The 20,464-nt window shown below is 39.6% G+C and overlaps 1 protein-coding gene across 14 annotated transcripts in view; it reads left to right on the plus strand.

Annotated features, from left to right (window-relative positions):
- PIP5K1B (phosphatidylinositol-4-phosphate 5-kinase type 1 beta) overlaps positions 1 to 20,464 on the plus strand; it is a 521,283-nt gene that overhangs the window by 274,197 nt on the left and 226,622 nt on the right. For all 14 annotated transcript variants that reach the window (XR_014057501.1, XM_081503676.1, XM_081503760.1 and 11 more), the window contains 2 exons: positions 16,512 to 16,596; positions 19,973 to 20,041. Coding sequence is in view for 12 of the 14 variants with exons in the window: in XM_081503676.1 (XP_081359802.1) it covers positions 19,973 to 20,041 (69 nt within the window). In the remaining 2 variants the exon portion in view is untranslated. The remainder of the gene's footprint in view (positions 1 to 16,511; positions 16,597 to 19,972; positions 20,042 to 20,464) is intronic.

Raw genomic sequence — 20,464 nt, forward strand, 5'->3', positions numbered from 1 at the left:
TTATCTCAATTTTCTAAAAGACACATTAATTCTCTTGCTTCATGGAATTTATATTATAGTAAAAGGAAATTAGAAAAAAAGAGAAACAGTGGAATCCTTGCCAATTACAATAAAGGTTAGGGACATTTTGTGTATAGGGGAGGGAGGATGTCTGCTTTCCTTGAGCCAAGACACAGTTGTCCTGAGATTGTGATGGAAACTGCTCAAGTAGGGCTATTCAAGGGGAAATGTCAAGCCTGGGTGGCATAGAACTTGAAATTCCAGGGAGACTTAGTGGTATTAACACTAGGGAAAGGGCACATGTTTTTCCATGGATCACTAATAATGACAAAAATGTTCAATCCTTCCTGAATTTCATACAATTGGGCTGAATTTAAGCATCATAGTTTATCCTTTTCCTTGATGTTATGAGGTTATGTTCAATACTGAGATACCAGCACGGTGGTGAGCTTTGAGGCAGCCCGCCAGGTGTGTGGGATTTGAAATAAATCCTAAAGCTGAAGATGGGAGATTTTCCCCCTACTTTCAAAGGAATTGAAATAGGTTAATAATAAGATTAAAAGTTACTCCTGTGAACTTAATACCCCACTTGAAAAGAAGTCTTTTCCAGAGTGAACTGAGTTTCATCCAACAGATAAGTGAAAATCTAGACAGTTCTCACTTAAAAGTAAGGTTACTTTGCAGCATAAATATACCCCAGTAGAGTGTGAAGATGAAGCCCAATCTCAGGTTGAAGTTCACTCCTTAGAGCGTCTGCTATAGAGTCTTCTTATTTTGTCCTGTGACTAATACTGTACTGAATTCTGTTGGAATGAATGAAATAGGCTTGCCCCAGGGTATCACAGCCCACTTCAGCCCCTGTGCCATTCTAGAAGCAGTGAGGAGATGGAGAGCGAGGCAGTGTGTGAGCATCACAGAAAGCAGATTAGAAGAGACCCTGAAGGAGCAACAGTGGGTGTATCTGGGCAGTGAGGTTGCTGGCCACTTGTATTTTCTTTGTGATTTTCTATGCTTACCCATTATTTCTATAGTAGATATGAGTTGCATGTATAGCCATGTTTTAAATGCTCAAAAAGAGATTCATTTGAAGAAAATGAGATGGAGGGAGGAGTAAGTCAGGAGTTTAGGATTAACAGATGCACACTAGTATATATGGAACCTCCCAAGTGGTGCTAGTGGTAAATAACCCACCTGCCAATGCAGGAGACAGAGATGTGGGTTCAGTCACTGGGTCAGGAAGATCCTGTGGAGGAGGGCATGGCAACTCACTCCAGTATTCTTGCCTGCAGAATCCCTTGGACAGAGCCGCCTGGTTGGCTACTGTCATAGGGTTGCAAAGAGTCAGATACGACTGAAGCAACTTAGCATGCACACACTACTATATATAAATTAGATAAATAATAAAGACCTTCTATATAACACAGGGAACTATATTCAATATCTTGTAATAACCTACAATGCAAAAGAATCAGAAAAGTATACACACACACTGGATCCCTTTGTTATACTCCTGAAACCAACACAACACTGTAAATCAACTATTCCTAATTAAAAAGAAAAGAAAATGAAATAAACTTGTGTGAAATAAACCTAACACAGGGAAGGAGGTAAGGGAGGAGAGAAGGAGGGAGGTAGGAGGGAGGTAGAAAGAGGTAGACCTCTTATAGAACTATTTGGGATGCTAAATCACCATCCTAGTTTTTCATACTGTTTTCTCACTCTGAAACCAAACCTTCATTTACTACCAATGATAAAAGGAAAAATAAAACATTTATGAAGCATTGACTTAACTGAAAATAAGACCTCATTTCTGCGCTCAAGGTAACTTATCTGAGAAGATGACAGACATTTTCATATGTACATTCATTATACTTTCAACGTTTAAGTCTGTTCAGGTGCCAAGCACTGTGCTAGTTTCTGTGATTTACAGAGAATACATAGAAGCCCAGAAAAGGCTTATAGTATAGTAGAAAGAAAAGAAATTTAAACTGATAATTATAATCAGGAAGTGTCACAATAGGGGCAGGACCAGGGCACCCTGGGAACTCGGAGGCACAGAGCCCAGACTTGGCAGGAGTAAGGATGGATTCGAAGAAGGAAGTGATACCTTAGATGCATCTTGCAGGATAAGGAATGCCTAGCGGGGGAGGGGGAGGAGGAACAGTGGCATGTCAGGCTCCGGAGGGTATACAAAGGAAGGAGCAGGAGAGCGCTGTGGCTTCTGGGAACTCCAAGTCATCCCATATGGTGGCAACCGTGTGAGCAGCATGGAGAGATGAGTTGAAGAGGCCAGGTCATGACAGGTCATATGCTGTGCTAAAGACTCTTAATTCTGCCCTGAAGCAGTGGGAAGCCACCAGAGGATTTAAAAGGAGAGTGGCACAGACAGATTTGCATTATAGAAGGATTCTTCTAGCAATAGTGTGCCCCAGTGAGGCAGACTAATTAGGTGGCTGAGGCAGTGATCTATGCAAGAAATGATGAAGTCTCAATTAAGATTGTAACTGGGAAAATGCCAAAAAAGAATCAAAGAAAGCAAGAGAGTTCCAGAAAAACATCTATTTCTGCTTTATTGACTATGCCAAAGGCTTTGACTGTGTCGATCACAATAAACTGGAAAATTCTGAAAGAGATGGGGATACCAGACCATCTGATCTGTCTCTTGAGAAACCTGTATGCAGGTCAGGAAGCAACAGTTAGAACTGGACATGGAACGACAGACTGGTTCCAAATAGGAAAAGGAGTACGTCAAGGCTATATATTGTCACCCTGCTTATTTAACTTATATGCAGAGTACATCATGAGAAACGCTGGGCTGGAAGAAGCACAAGCTGGAATCAAGATTGCCGGGAGAAATATCAATAACCTCAGATATGCAGATGACACCACCCTTATGGCAGAAAGTGAAGAAGAACTAAAGAGCCTCTTGATGAAATGAAAGAGGAGAGTGAAAAAGTTGGCTTAAAGCTCAACGTTCAGAAAACTAAGATCATGGCATCTGGTCCCATCACTTCATGGGAAATAAATGGGGAAACAGTGGAAACAGTGTCAGACTTTATTTTTTGGGGCTCCAAAATCACTGCTGATGGTGATTGCAGCCATGAAATTAAAAGACGCTTACTCCTTGGAAGGAAGGTTATGACCAACCTAGATAGCTTATTTAAAAGCAGAGACATTAATTTGCCAACAAAGGTCCGTCTAGTCAAGGCTATGGTTTTTCCAATGGTCATGTATGGATGTGAGAGTTGGACGATGAAGAAAGCTGAGCGCTGCAGAATTGATGCTTTTGAAGTGTGGTGTTGGAGAAGACTCTTGAGAGTCCCTTGGACTGCAAGGAGATCCAACCAGTCCATCCTAAAGGAGATCAGTCCTGGTTGTTCATTGGAAGGACTGATGTTGAAGCTGAAGCTCCAATACTTTGGCCACCTCATGCGAAGAGTTGACTCACTGGAAAAGACTCTAATGCTGGGAAGGACTGGGGGCAGGAGGGTAAGGGGACGACAGAGATGGTTGGATGGCATCACTGACTTGATGGACATGGGTTTGGGTAAACTCCGAGAGTTGGTGATGGACAGGGAGGCCTGGCGTGCTGCGATTCATGGGGTCGCAAAGAGTCGGACATGACTGAGCGACTGAACTGAACTGAACTGAACTGAAGGAGATTGATTCAAGAGAACTTGATTGATGGGCTATGGGAGAGCAGTAAGGGGGAGTCAGGATGGTCCCTTGATTTCTGGCTTCGACAACTAGATGAATGCTGGTAGCATCCTCTGAATGGAGAGACGTATGGTAAACTGTAGAATTTATAGTGCCCTTAAGATGCTATGGGGCTTCCCTGGTGGCTTAGACGGTAAAGAATCTTCAGGCAATGTGGGAGACCCCGGTTTGATCCCTGGGTTGGACGACCCCCTGGAGAAGGGAAAGGCAACTGACTCCTTGCCTGGAGAATTCCATGAACAGAGGAGCCTGGCAGGCTACCTTGCATGGGATCGCAAAGAGTCGGACATGACTGAGCAACTAACACTTCATAAGATGCTATATAAAAACCCTGAAATCACTTGAAAATACCGATTTGTGCATGTACATACTCAGTCGTGTCTGACTCTCTTCGACCCTGTGGTCTGCAGCATGCCAGGCTACTCTGTCCATGAGATTTCCCAGGCAAGAATATTGGAGTGGGTTGTCATTTTCTCCTCTGGGGGATCTTCTCAACCCAGGAATCAAACCCACATCTCCTGCATTGGCAGGCAGATTCTTTACTGCTTGAGCCATGGGGGAAGCCCTGAAAATGTAGATTTAGAGCTCAAGAAAGAGATGTAGGCTCAAGAGTTACTGTAGGGGACTCATCTGAAATAGGTGAACCCTTTGGTAATGGAGGGCATTATGCAGAGGGAGTAAGAAGAAGAGAATACAGAACATGAGGAACATGAATTTTAAGAGGCAGCCAAAGAAGAGGGAGCCTGCCAAAGAGACCAGGAAGTGTTCATAGAGGTAGGGGGAAAGCCAGACATGTGAGGAAGGGACAGTCGGTATGTATGGAATCCTGGTTCAGGTTTACTCTCAAGCCTGCTGTCAGGGCAAAGAGCATGTGACAAGTGGCAGAAATGCCCACACCAACTGAGCTTGCCTCTAACAAGTCTCCCTGGACATAAACATCTGCCAATATTTCATTTCTAAAATGTCTGGGAATAGAAGTTTTGTTTAACTGGGCATATTGCCTCCCCACACAAAATCAGGGTTCTGTTAGTAAAGACCAAGAGAAAAAGCATTTAGGGTAAGCAGATGACAATGTTGGCTACGTGGAGTAGCCATGGGAAGAGGGACTGTTGGTGAAGGAGGGTCTGGTCATCAGTTCAGCAAAGGTTTCAGAGCCCACCAGGGAAGCCTGTATGTAGGCTGCTGCTGCTGCTGCTGCTAAGTCGCTTCAGTCGTGTCCGACTCTATGCGACCCCATAGACAGCAGCCCACCAGGTTCCCCCATCCCTGGGATTCTCCAGGCAAGAATACTGCAGTGGGTTGCCATTTCCTTCTCCAATGCATCAAAGTGAAAAGTGAAAGTGAAGTCGCTCAGTCGTGTCTGACTCTTAGTAACCCCATGGACTGCAGCCTACCAGGCTCCTCTGTCCATGGGAGTTTCCAGGCAAGAGTACTGGAGTGGGGTGCCATTGCCTTCTCCGGTATGTAGGCTACCTAAGGTCAATGCTTCGAAGAAGTCCAGAAAGATGATAAATGAAACTTCATGAGTGAAGCAACCAGGATTCCACTTGTGAACTTGGAGTGGTTGTGGGGGAGGCTGGATTGCTGGTGCATCTGGAAGTGATGGGCAGGGAAGTGGAAGTGAAGGCTGGGAGTGTACTCTAGTCTTTGGAGGATTTGAACCTGAGTGTAAGGAGAGTGAGATGGGATTGCAACCAAAAGAAAGCGTCATGGTGAAGAAGAGGTGTCAGGAGGAAGGGTCTTGGGAAAGGAATTGACATGCTCATATTTCCAAGGTAAAGAGCCATATGAGAGAAAGAGGTGGACGATCCAGGTCAAAGGATGATTGGTGGAGAGAGGGTTCCAGACAGGTGTGTGTCGGGGGAGGGGACACAAAACATGCCCTGGCTGTGCACTAGAGAGGAGGAGAGAGCCCCAGAGCAGAGAGAAGATGGGAATCAGTGTGCAGGACTGCACAGGAGGGAAGGCAGTAAATGAAGGGGCCATTCATCCGTCTGTGAAGCAGAAGGCAAGAAGCAGAGATCATCAGGCAGGGGACTTGAGGCAATAAGTGAAGCCTTAGAGCAGGCAGTATTCACAGAGTGGTTAGGAGCCCCTCTTTGGAACTGGGCAGTCTTCATGCTTGCACAGTCTGATGTTAATCCTGGTTGTGGCCCTTAACTAACTGTGTGAATTCGGACATGTTATTTAACCTCTCTGTGCCTTAGTTTTCTCAATTGCAAAATGAGGGTAATAACAGAAGCCTGTTACTTGGAGTTGCTGAGAGAATTAAATGTGTTAATATACTTATAAGTGTGCCTGGCATACACAAAAAAGTGTTCTGTATACAATAACTATACTAAGTACTGTTAGCAAGACTGAGAGCAAATGCAGTCTGGGCTCACATAAACACCAAAATGTTAAGTGGTTGATCGAGATTCTGTGAGCCCAGCCAAGGAAGCTCTGTGTTCTAGGATAGAAGGAATCAAGGAGGTCCTCAGAGATGAGAGACTCTTGACTGATGCGTGGGCCATGGAGAACAACACTGGGCTTCGGCGAGAGGCTGTGGAAGAGCATGCGCTCTCTTGAGACTTGAGAAGGAGCAGGTGAGGTGCGGGGAGCTGTGTGTGTGTGTAAAGGCTCCTCCCACCTCCAGTGAAGGAGGAGTGAGCTGACGGAGCAGAGCCACGAGCCCAGACCTCGCAGGACCTTGAATGCTGGGCGTCTGCCCTGTGCCCACTTGAAGTTTGGAGGCAGAACAGTGACAAGACCTGCTCCGCCTCACAGGATTCCTGCTGGTGAGATTAGCTGATGAGGAGGATGATGATGGTGGTGATAACAACATTAGATATGGAGTGTGTGCTGTATGCCTGAGACACTGTTTCCTCACCTCTGCTCTGTGAGAGAGGTACTGCCACTTCTCCCATTTCTCAGATGAAGAAGCAAAGTCACTTGAGGAAGCCAGACAGCTGGTAAAGCCGGGCAGTCTGACTCCACCCTCGTTCCCATGACCACCTCGTTGTCAGCACTTGACAGGTGGAGGATGGGGTGATGACCTCAGCTAAGTCTATGGTTGGCGTACTGATAGTAGATTTTCTGTCTTAGTCAAGAAGTGTTTGGCCATAGGGATTAGAACCCCCTGCAGAGAGCTCAGGGGAACAGAACGGTGGGCATGTTACGAAGATACAGGACTCTCCCAGTAGACAGCTTCTAGCTAGGGAGTGTGACTAGACTCAAGGACTGGGTGTCATCAGGCAGTAGTACTATCTCTGTCTGGAAACACAGGGCCTTGTCTGTACGTCTTTCTGCAGTCTGATTAAATTGCCAAGTTCTTAGTTTCATTCTCCTATGACTTTGGCCAGCCCTGGACCAGTCCCACTTGACGGTTCTGTCCCTGCGTTGTCGGAATGTTCTCGATTCGGATAATCCAGTGGTTTGGCCCAGGCTCAGCATGCCCCCTTGGTTCATTTCAAGGCTGAGATGGAGGTGGGGAGGGTACTGCAGGCAGGGAGACAGCTGCTCTTAGAGCTCCCATGAACTGGCCACAGTTAGTAGGGCTCGAAAACTCCGTCACCCTGACTGACCCTCATACTCCCACAGACCCCGGCAATGCCTGTGTTCTGACCATGTTTTTGTTGTCAGCACAGGGCACAGCCACAGGGCTCCATCTGTTCAGTCTCCAGCTCAGTCCTGGCCTTCTAGGTTCTCACCACCATGACCACTGTGGCAGCTGCTACATTCACTCTTTCAATCCAGTCTTCCCTTCCCATTCCATCCTGTCTCCTCTTAAGCAATATTATTATTTTTAATCTTACTGGCCTCCCACTCAAAAGCCTTCAGCAGGTGTTCTCTGATTTGTCATATCTGTGGTGGGCTCCCAAGGCCATCTAGCCTGGGACTAACCACTGGCTTCAGCTTGATTGGCCGCTGTTAGGTCAGGATGGTCGTCTTCTCTCACTGGTAGTTTTCCCATATGTGCCAGCCATAGTCACCTGCCAGCTCCTGCATTTGCTGGGACTGCTTACTTTAGACCCTGTCACCTGCTCTTCTCTGAACCAACTCCTTTGGTCTTGACTCTCCAGTTAAACAGTTGGTTTATTGAAAACAGCTCCATGTCAGGATGTCTCAAAACTGTACACAACTGAGTACATATTAGCACTTGGGAAATTTAATATTTAGGGATTAACAGCTGATTTATGATCTCACAGACTTGGGTTTTGGGGTTAGGTTTTTTTATTTTGGTCTTTAATTTTTAATTGCATTTTTTAGAACATTCCGTGTAAGCCCTCTGACTGTGATAATTGAATACTTGTTAGAGGCAAAGCCAAGTATGAGGTATTAGCTCATAATCCTGTTAAAGACTTGCCCATTATTCCTGTGCTTTTGTTTTGGCCTCTTTTTTAAGCACCTTGACAACAGGGACCATCTTATTCCTGTTGTTTCCCTCCAAGTACTTTCCATAGAGGTTCTGGAATCAATGTTTAGGTAAATGTCATAAATGACATCTCACCAGTTTTCCCTGTATCTCAATTTTTATATTTGTGCCTTGTTTGAAACTTCTTTCATTACTTGTTGATTTATTAAGGTGTATTAGCCTAGAACTCTAGAAAATGTTTTGTTGGACAAAATTTTTCTCCTGCTCAGTCTCTTTTTACTATTCGGAGCATTCATCATCCCCTTGAGCAGTGTGTTTCTTTTAGGGTCCTATCTATCCCCACTCTTTGTCCTTTCAGACTTCCCCTAGACAGACAGCACCCAAATACTGATAAAAAGAAAGTGTTTGGGGGTAAACTACTAGCTATCCTTTGTTTCTCTGGCTTTCTCTAAAAAAAGATGAAATAAACCCAGAAATGCCATGCACATTCCTGCAGGAGCAGAACCCAATCAATTTTGGTTATTTTGTTTGGGCTGCTTCTGAGTCCAAACATTTTTCTACCAATCACAACTGCTTTTGTTCACATTTGGTTTACACCATTATTATTACTGTAATAATTGATTAATTTCTGAGGCATATATTCTTGGGAGGAGAGGAAAAATAGCTTAGAAATAAACTGTGGACAGAAAACACAATCTAGTAAATAAAAAAATAAAATTTACAGTGCAGTGAGAATATACTATTATGAAATTTACCCAATATCAGATGTCTAGTAAAAACTGGGAAAGAAAAAATTTAAGCATTATGCAGAGGTAGAAAGTTCAACTATGTGAAATTCTTACTGATTATTCCAGATGTTTCTGGGAAGAGACAAAAGTATGAGTGATTATAAAGGCTTCATGGAGGCTTTTCGGAAGTGTAAGTGTCATGACCATATATGAATTTGATCTCCTGACTCTCAGCGTTTTTGTCGATTTGTTTGGCTGTGCCAAGCCTTGGCTGTGGCAGGTAGGCTCTTAGTTGTGGCATGTGGGCTCTAGTTTCCTGACCAAGGATCAAAGCAGGCCCCCTGCACTGGGAGGGCAAAGTCTTAACCACTGGACCACCAGGGAAGTCCCTGACCTTCTGCTTTTTCCCCCACCCTCTTATGCTACACACAAACACACAGTAGGTCTTTGTATATTTAACATGAAAATTGGGGCAGGAGAGGACTGTGTAATAATGTTGCTTTCCTGAAAAGCTGTGAGTTATACTGGTCTGGAACCAACACATCCCTCACAGTTGTTTCCATGGGCTACTTTCTTCCGTCTAATGTTTTCAGTGAAGGCTTGGTTAGAAAAGATGTATGAATTCTTTGAGCACCTTTGTTGGGAAAATGAATTACAAGTGGTTTGTTTTATGATGAGCCTTTTGTCGATGCCATTTATAGCTATTCTCTGTATTCACTTGGTAAGAACCACTCTGAGAGTGGATGAATGTGTTTTATGAGAGACTGTAAGAGCTCTGCAATTTGTTTTGGTTGGTCTCCATTTGGATTCATAGCGAGCAAGTGCTATCATTTGGAATCAGTTTTGGCAGCAGCTTGGTTATATAAATATTAGATATGTGAAATGCAACCTCATTTAAATTATTTTCATCAGTAGGAATAGGGGAGCCTCATATTGACTATAAGAGCACCACGATTCTATTTTTATGGCTTCTGAGCTTACAAATGTGTAACATATCATATGTCTGAACATATGTGTGTATAGGTGGTTTCCATTGCACAAATACTTAACATGCTGATCTTCTGCATTTTGTTGAGAGTTTATGCAAATATTCTAGGGAAATAAATATGAGCCTCTGATTTCTTAATATAACAGAACTTTTTTTCTGATCAATCCTTGATGTACTTTGGAAAGTACATCAAGGTTTGTTTTCAGTTTGGTGTGTTTTTGTTGCTTATATTTAAGCCTTGGAAAATAACCTGTCACATTTTTAAGCTTTTGATTTTTCCTCTCTGTTATGTTATTGTTTGTTGCCAAAACCACATTAAAAGAGTGTCAAACTTCTTCTTGAGTGCCTGGGTAATACTCACTACCTCCCCAGCAAAACTATTTACAAGGCTGACATTTTCCTAAGAATGACTTTCGAGGTTTTCATGAATCCATATACATTTTTACAAATTATTTTTATGAAGACAAAGGATTGAACAGGGACTTGTGATCATAATAGGTGAAATGAGCAATCCGGATGTCTGTAACCCTTTAAGTAACATCCTAAGCCTACTCCTGGATATATTCTTAAAATGCAAGATTCAAGATCCTTGAGAACATCCAGGAAAATGTGTTAAATATGCTTCATGCTACTGGGGCTTTCTTTAAAGCCACCATGGCAACTGGTGTCTTCCTCACCCTCTACTTTCCAACCTTGTGTCCCCCCAAAACTGCTCAATTTCAGTGTTCCTCATAAGTGAAATTTCCCATGGTCCCTGAAGGCTGACTCAGGCATTTCTTCTCCAAGAACCCTAGCAAAGCACATGTCATGTTGTATTGTACCTGTCCCCATGTCTGTCTCTCCTGCTGATGTGACTCAAAATGATTGAAAGCATAGAATTGTGGAAGACTCTGAAATAGTATAAATTATTTATTTCTTACACTAACAGGATCCAGATACCAAAATATCAGAAAGGATAGATAAGTCATCAACTAGTTACAAAAAATTTCATTGCGTGGCTTGTATAATTGTTCGCTGAACTGGTATCTTAATTGGATCATTTGACACCATAAATTGGCTCTGTTTTATGTCAGAAATAATTTAAGAAAATAAATTCTAACTGGGAGTTTTGTGTCAGGTTACATAGTAACATATCTCCTAAGGAGACCTGAGTCTTATAATTATGCCTTGCTTGGCCATTAGAATTTCTGCATTCCAAGCTCTTGCCAGGGACTATAATTTTGAGTGCTTGCCTGTTCAATTTTTATCAAAAGGTTGGTTATGAGAAATAATTTTCATAGAGCACTGCCTGAAGGATATGAGTCCATTCATTCATCAACTAGATAGCCTACATATTATTCATGAGTTAAGTCATCAGATCCCTGTGTAATAGCTTCTTGTTGATTTCCCTTCACTGAGCAGGACTGACAGAAAAAGAAATATCTGTCCTTACGGAATTTTTGAACTATGTGTTGAAAGAGAAAACTCTCAGGTTTCTAGACAGAGAAAACCAATAAGTTATTAGGACAGGAGCATCAGACTAGCATCAAAACTACTCATCTGTAAGCCAGGAAGCAAGAAGATGGCAGGATCATATCAACAGAGACATGAAAGAAAAGGGCTGGGAGTTAAGAATCCAAGAGATCTAGTTACAAATGAAGACAAAGGAAAGACATTTCTGGACATGGAGTGACACAGAGTGGACCATCCATGTGCCACTTCTGAGTAATTATTTGAGAAGTGTTCCAATTGAATGAAAATTGAATCAGAACACAGGTGTTCAGATAGCAGGAGATGAAGAGCCAAAGAAACAGTGATGAGCAACAAACCTTGTGAAACTTATGGTCAAAGTCTAAGTAAGACAATGAACTATAAACTGTTCGTTAAGAAGAGCTGTCTCAACAAAGACAAGATAGTTCAAAATGAAGCAACCATTGAGAGAGTCAAGTTTTTTCATATATCTTGTCTTAGGGATGAGGAAGAAATGTCATGGGCTGGGCTCTCTGGAAGCAGGTAGGTACTAGGACAGAGTTTGGGGTGCAGGATGTTTTTAGGGATCAAAAAACAGATGTTGAAGTCCTAACCCCCAGTACCTGTGAACACTGACCTCATTTGAAAATAGTCTTTGCAGATATAATCATCATCATGTGAAAACTCTTCAATTAATTTAACCCCCCCCGCCAAAATCTAGTTTTAAGTTATATGTCAGGAACACAGTTGAAACCAAATGACAAATAAAAAAGCTGAAGTTAAAGAAATGGAAGAGGACATACCCACTATGTACAAATAAAAGAGAGCAGATGAGGCTATTACCATCAACTAAGATGGAACCCAAGACCAAAAATATTAAATAAGAAAAAAGATAACTTTACAGGTAAGAGTGCAGTTCAACAAGGACAGTATTATTCACATATCCTTTGTACACTGGCCAGCATAGTTTTAGAAATCTTAAGGCAAAAAAAAAAAGTAAAAATATATGAGAATATATAACCATATCAGAGAATTTTAATATATTTTTTCATAATTTGATAAAGTAGATAGTATTATAAGATGATACAGTGTTTTTCTATCCTATAAACAGAAAATGCACGCTTTTCTCTTGTGTCTTTGGCACGTTTTCAAAAAGTTATTCAATGGCCATAGGAAAAAGCATATTTTGGGGGGCCAGGGGTAGCTTTTATTCATTCTGTATTTTGATCCCAGTGCAGTAAGCAAGAATGTGGCAATGAATGAAAGAATAGTATTAATAATGAAAATATAAATGCTTAGCACTAAGGAACCCTCTTACAGATGATTCCTAGATCAAGTTGAAAATCAAATCCAAAATGACAAATTTATTTGGAAATAAACTAAACAGAATACTTCATCAAAATTTATGGGGGAATCATTAATATATTCAAGAGTACTTTTACCCTAAGTGATTTTAATACTATTTTTTTAAAAGAGTGAAAATAAACTAAGCAGTGTATCTAAGAAATTCTTAAAAAGCCTGAAGAAAATATTATTAATAGTAAAAGTTAAAATTAATGGAAGTGGCCACAAAAAGCAAACAATAGAGAAGTCTGACTAAAAAATATATATTCATGACATATATATGCAATATATAATACATCTATATTTTTAAATATATGCATACATGCACCCACACACTCTATCAGGAATAAAGAAGAAGACATTAAAAGAATTCAATAACAATATTATGTCTAACTATATGACAATAAATTTTACAATCTAAAGGAAACTGATGATTTTCTAACAATATAAATTATAGAAATTTGAGTCAAAGAAAGGTTATAAATTTCAAGAAATGAATAATCCAAAAAACTGTGAGCACATAGAGAGAAAGCCTTTCAATTTTGTGAAAGTATTCATTTTTTATTAACAAAACCTGATAAAGATGGAAGAAAAATCATTCAATTTCAATTATAAAAATATACTTTTTAAAATAGTAGCAAGTCAAATCCAAGTTAGAGTTTTTCTAGAAATATATAATTTTTCATTGTGAAATTTCTCCATGTTTTATTTGTCATAGCAGAATAAAAGATAATGATTATATCAACTGATGTTGAAAATGCACTTGATGTAATTCAGTAGCCATTCCTAATAAAAAGTAAAGTAAAGGAGAATATAGCAGAAAGAAGCTACCATGCTACCAAGCAAACAAAAACATCATGGAGGATAGTGACGACTATGGGATTATATTATAAATATCAAGCACTACTACTGTTACTCAACCACTATTATTCAGTGTTTTTTTAAAGAAGTACAATGAATGCAATAAGAAATAGAAATAAGATGCATAAATATTACACATGATGAAACTGAGACTCGACTTAAAATCTTTTTCTTTTTTATGAGACTCTACTTAAAATCTTTTAAAATTCTGTAAGAGGATTTGGTAAAATGACTAGGTGAAAGATAATAGATGAAACCCAATCATTTTCTTTCTGTGAATTAATAACTGGTTAGAAATACAAATAGAAAAATTTAAATTGTCACCCTATTTAAAAGAGTGACAAGCTAAAATATCTTGGGATGAATTTATTAGTAAGATGTAAGACAAATACAAAAATATGGAAGTAATAAAAGATATAACATTTGAAGACAGAGAATTAGACCGTGTTTTTGAATAAGAAAACTTAAAAATTCCTAAAATATTAATGCTTCCAAGATTAGTATATAAATTTACTATAACTCTGGTCAGAATGCCAAGTTGACAGGGAGTGAATGCAGTGGGCATGTTTTCAGGTCAAGCAATGTGATTTTAAAACCCATATAAAAATATAAACTTGGAAGAAAAATAGTATGTGAACTTGTAGCAGCAGATATCACAAGCGTCCTGTCGTCTTATTACTTCATTTAAGACAACATGTTAGCTTAGCAGTGTCAAAAAGTCTTTGACTCAGAGAGTCCAGAAATATATTAAAGTATATAGGAAAACTTAATATTTGCTAAAGGAGGCATGTCTTTCCAGTGAGAAGATAGATTATAAAGTAAATGATGCTGGGCAAATTAGCTACCCATCTGGAAGAAGATGAGGTTAGATTCCATTTGAAGTGAAGATCTAATGTTAAAAATGAACTATAAAGATGTTTGATGAAAATATAGGCGAATACATGTAGTATAACACCAGACTTGGAAAAACTCTCCCAAGTAAGACAGTAAATCCATAGTCCATATAGGAAAAATGAGTAGATTTACTATGTAAATATTTAAAATGTCTACCTGACAAAACAGCATAAACAGAACCAAAAGATGAATAATACCTGCAGCTCACGTGACAGAGTTAATGTTTAATATACCAGATCTCACAGATAGATTATAAAAGAAAAGTATAAAAGCACAGTATAAAAGTAAGCAAAGGACGTGAACTGAAAATGGAAATCATCGGTAAACCTGTGAAGAGAATAGGCCACATTAGTGGGTTGTGTGCTAAATCACTTTAGTCATGTCTGACTCTTTGCAACCCTATGGACTGTAGCCCACCACACTCCTCTGTCCATGGAATTCTCCAGTCATGAATACTGGAGTGAGTTGCCATCCCCTCCTCCAGAGGATCTTCCCAAGCCAGGGATCGAACTCATGTCTCTTACGTCTCCTGCATTGCAGGCGGATTCCTTACCACTGGAAGCACCACCTGGAAGCCCATTAGTGGTAAGAGAACATGAATTAAAATTACTGAGGTGTCATTCTCTGCCCAACAAATTGGCAAACATTTTAAATATGGCAGACATCCAGTGCTGATTATCATGTCAGTAAGCAGATACTCATGCATCATGGAACTGATTTGCTTCACCCTTTTTATACAAAGGAATGTAACAAAGATCCTTCAAATACTTAATGCACTCATCAGGTTGGGATTGATTGAGAGGATTCTTTCCCTCAGAAATAAAAGCACTAGAACATTAAAGGTGTTAATGTAAGTCTATTTATTCCTTCTCTGGTTACAGTAGCCCATCCTGGAAACAGTCTATATGTTCTCCCAGAAGGGAGTGTTTGTTTCAATGATGGTACATCCATTTTGTGGGAACAATGCAGTTATTGTGTAAATGAGATAGATATGTAATATAGACTTGGAGAAATATATTTAAAATGCCAATAAAAGTAAATGGCTGAAATAAGTGTGTGCATGTGTGTGTATAGGATAGGGAAGATTTTGGGAGGATAGTCAACAAACTGTTCCCATTGATTATCTCATTGGGGAAATACTGGTGGAACCTTATTCACTTTTACTTTCTGTGTGTGGGAGGTGCTCAGTCCTGTCTGACTCTTTGTGACCCCATGGACTATAGCCCACCAGGCTCCTCTGCCCTGGAGTGAGTTGCCATTCCCTTCTCCAGGGAAGCCTCTTGACCCAGGGATTGAACTCAGGTCTCCTGCATGGCAGGTGGATGCTTCACCATCTGAGCCATCAGGGAAGCCCATTTTTATTTTAAACTCTCTGTATTTTTAAAATTGGTTACCGTGAGCAAGTATCTCTTTTGTATAAAAACATAGCAAGAGAAAAGGTTTGTTGAACTATCCTTTGAAGTTGTGTTATTGAAACAACCCTCATGAAAATCACATGATTTATCACAGGGATAATAGTGAAAAATTATCCACACATCATGTGGGGTCTCTTTTATGAAGACCCACAGGAGAAATGTTCACTCCAGCCTCAATCCCCAGTGTGGTTCATTTGAGCAACTGACTTGTTTTTATCTTGTGAGCATCGGGCATTTTTGTAGCTGATGATGTCTTCCTCTACGGTGACCACTAGGAATCTCAGAGTCAACTGGAGACTGACCAGGGTATTCAATGACTATACAGGATTACATAGTGCACATTCTTTGTACAGCCCGTACTGCTGGCACCACCTTGTTCCTCACCTTTATCTTCCCTTTATTTATATGCACATTGCTTCCTTTGTTTTAATTTTGAGTAAGTGAGTGAGTGAAAGTTGCTCAGTCATGTCCTACTCTTTGGGATCCCATGTAGCCTGCCAGGCTCTTCTGTCCATGGAATTCTCCAGGCAAGAATACTGGAGCGGGTAGCCTTTCACTTCTCTGGGGATCTTACCAACCCAGGGTTCGAACCCAAGGTCTCCCGCCTTGCAGGTGGCTTCTTTACCATCTGAGTCACCAGGGAGGCCCCTTAGCTGACTGCAGTGTATATATATATATATCCCTGTAGCCACCTCTTATCCTTTCTGGGAGATGAAAGAGAGGTATGAATAAATAATGACCAGTGATTTCTGTTTTAACAGAAACCTGGGAAGGGAAACAGTCTCAACAATGAATAGGCCACTCAGCACAACCAACTACAGATGACTGGCCATTTCATTTACAAAGGTAAGGAAGTACAGTCTATATTTTAATTATTTCCAGTGGACTCATTATGTTTACAAATACTATAAATCATGTATCTAGTTCATGGCCTTTAACTTTGACATTATCAGATTAAAAACAGAAAATAAGCAAATAGGAAGAGGAAATTTTGTGGATGTTGTTATGCTGAAAGGGGCAGAACCCAGGAGATATGGTCTCTGCTGTTAATTACTGTGTGTGGTTAAATATCTGACAAGAGTTAGTGTTTTCATTACTTTTAAATATAGCAGTGCTTACTGCAGAATACTTGGAGAATATAGCAAAAAATTAACATGAAAGCACAAAGCATTCACAATCTCATCATCTATAGATACCAGTACTTCTGTGAATGTCTTTCCTCCTTCCTTGTACATATATGTAGAAATATATATGATTATAATGTTTTTAAAAACAATGTTTTTAATCCATACTTACCTTGGCTTCCATAGTTATTATATAAGTGATGTACCTTAACTAGTGCAGAACGTTGCAAGTTAGGAACAAACAGTAATTATCACATGCATGCTAAGTCACTTCAGTTGTGTCCAACTCTTTGCAACCCTAGGACTATAGCCCGCCAGGCTCCTCTGTCCATGGGGTTCTCCAGGCAAGAATACTGAAATGGGTTGCCATGCCCTCCTCCAGGGGATCTTCCCAACCTAGGGATCGAACCCACTTCTCCTGAGTCTTGGCAGGTGGATTCTTTTACCACTGAGACACCTGGGAAGCCCCTGTAATTATCACTGTGACCATTTTAAATAACCATTTACAGTTAACCAGGGCATCCCCAAGCATCTCATTTGCCTCTCCTACATAGATATCCTGGTGAATAGGTCCACGTGGGCTTTGTTAAACATCATCCTACAGGGGAGAAAAAAAAAAACAACAACTTTGAACCCAGGTGATACCTCATAGCCTCCGTTTAACATTATTATCTCTTTTGTGCTGCCTAAAGGGAACTGTTGTTTGTTTGTTTGTTTTAATATATTAAGTTTACATATTTCTCTCCTCCTCTGTCCTGCTGTCCAGTAAGGAATGATTTGCAAAATAATAAAAACCATCTAATCACCTGTCCTTCATTCATGCCATTTGTCAACCCCTCATTAAGGTTGTATTTTCAAGCCCCTTCAAGTATGCTCTTGAAGTTTTTCAGTTTTAAAAGCTGCAAAGGCTTAGATAAAGTGAAATTACTGAAATGGCATTCTTTACGGAGATCTTCATTCTGTGGGCTCTATTAAACAGTTGAAGATTAAAGAAAATCCTACTCTTTCTTACTTATTATTAGTAGTATGTACTAAATTACACTAACATACCCTAATATAGAAATTGGGATCAAATATTCGATTACTCCCTGTATATTCTTAAAGTGATTATGTAATTTGAGCTTTCAAGAGGGATGATACAGGATTGGGTTTTGTTTTTACCCTGAGCCTGATGTTATAAAACTTATCAGATGTTCTAATTCTACTAATATATTATTCACATCTCACCAAAATATTATGAAGAGACTAGAAAAGTCAATTATTCTTTTAATAAATTAAGCACATAGAGTGTGGGAAGTGGTAGTGTATGAAACATCTGTCCTTGAAAACTTTATATTCTAATATGGACAGATTGAACGGAACTGAAAGTTTACCTACGAGAATGCGTGGATTGGTAGGCAGTCATAGGTCTGGTGAGATTGGCTTGCCATGGCCCATTCTTTTGTTTTCTTGGATGGTTTTTAGTCACATCCAGCTCATGGCAGTCATTTTGTTCCAGTATAGAGAAATGGCTTGCAGGTTCTTAGGCTTCACCCATACTGTTTATTAAAAGCCCAGGATTTAAAGTGTGCTTCAAAGGCTTATGAGAAAGTCAGAAGTTTCTCCTCCATGGTGTATAGAATGCTATTCATTGCAATTTAAGATGTGGCCCTTAACTATCACGGCTCCCTGATTATGTCATTACCTTTATTTACCACGTAAGTAACTGACTTTAAGAAGTAAGATGAATTAGAATATACAAAAATCTCATTATTAAAAGATGAGAAGAACACATGTTTAAATATCTGATACCTCGCAATGAAAAAGTTTTTATTTAAAAGCGTTGGAATAAATCACAAAGATAGTCAATAGTTTTTAAGTATAAAATGTAAAACTTCTCCATGTTGTAATTATAAACCAAATTAAAAGAAAGGAGCATGGCAGATAGTAATAATGTGCTATAAACAGCTTAATAACCTTAATACATTAAAAACAAATAAGGAAACCACTAATATTACTGACCATAATAGGTAAAAAATCAATACCTAAGACACTAAACCCCAATAGATCAGTGAGCAAAATAATAGAAAAGCTGAAAGAAGAAATATAGAGAGCTAAAGAAAAGACATATAAACAATGTTAACCTTCACTAACAATTTTCAAAGAGGCAAATTAAAATCAGGAGGTACTTTCTTTTACCTGTCAAATTAGTAAAGATAGTTAAAATGATCATAGTCGTTGCTAAGCATGTAATGAAACCAGCTCCCACCACTGCTGATAGTGTGAATGGGTGTATTCTTCTAGGAAAGAAATTTAGTGATATGTGGTAAGAGCTTTCAATTTTTTAGTGACCTAGTAATTCTAGGAAACTAGTTCAATAAAACATTGAAGTTGGACAAAGATAGAAGCACAAAATCATTACTATTACATTATTTGTAGAAACAAAACCCCTGAACCACATCAACTGTCCTTCGATATTGGCATTGTTAACTAAAGTATTAACACACAATTGTGTTCACACAGTGGTGTCTCTTGCAACTAGTAAAAATTATTCTTACAATGAGGTTTTTATATTCAAATGGGAAAATGCTCATTACATAAATGTTCAGTGAGAAATGCTGGATTAAGATGGTATCATAATATTTTTCATATGAAAGTACATGGAACAAAAGGTGGAAACAAATATATCAAAATGAGTAGTAGAGTTGCCCAAGGGCAGTAGAACTGAGTAATTGTTTTGTTGTGATTCATATTTTTTGGTACTTTCCAGATATTTTTACAGGAGACATGTATAACCAGAAGAAAAGGGTTTAAGAGTTTGTATAAAGAAACTTATACACATGATCTGGGCTTGGACTTCCATCGCACCTTTCTTAGAGCATATGGAGAAAAGTATGCTACCAAAACGGTTTATAAGTAAAGCGTTATTTTGGAAAGATTGGGGAACACGGAATTTTTTTTCTTAGTATTTTGAGAAATTTCTTCCTTTCTTAGAGACCACAGCCATAACAAGGAAAATGTAATTAACTGAAACAGATTCTCTAGGTAACAATATTATTAGCCTGTTGTATTTTAGTGTAGAACTTCTAAATTCAAATAGGTCCACTTCTTTCTTATAGATGTCGTCGGCTGCTGAGAATGGAGACACAGCACCTGGGAAACAAAACGAAGAGAAAACCTATAAAAAGGTGAATGAGTGTGTTGTTTTCTTTTTTCAGCTCAGAAAGAGGAACTGTTTTATTGCTTAGAATGCTAATATTGCCCTAAGCCTTTGCTTCCTCCAAAGCATTTGTGTGGAAGTTACTGCCTTAGCTTCCTGTTTCTGTAACAAATGACCAGAAAGTTAGCAGCTTAAACAACATAAATGTATTATCTTACAGTTCTGTAGGTCACCAGTCTGACAGAGGTCTCACTGGGTCGAGATCCAGGTGTCCACAGGTCTGCCTTCCTTTCTGGAGGCTCCCGGGAAGAATCCATTTTCTTGTCATTTCCAGCTTCTTCAGGTTGCCTGTGTTTTCCGAGGCATGATTTCCTTCACAGCCAGGAAAGGCCAATTGAGTCTTTATCAGGCCCTGTCATTCTGACACTTTTTAAATTTCTTCATTGAATTT

This window comes from Giraffa tippelskirchi, chromosome 1, assembly GCF_054371585.1.
Source record: "Giraffa tippelskirchi isolate mGirTip1 chromosome 1, T2T-mGirTip1v1.2.pri, whole genome shotgun sequence".
NCBI lineage: Eukaryota > Metazoa > Chordata > Mammalia > Artiodactyla > Giraffidae > Giraffa > Giraffa tippelskirchi.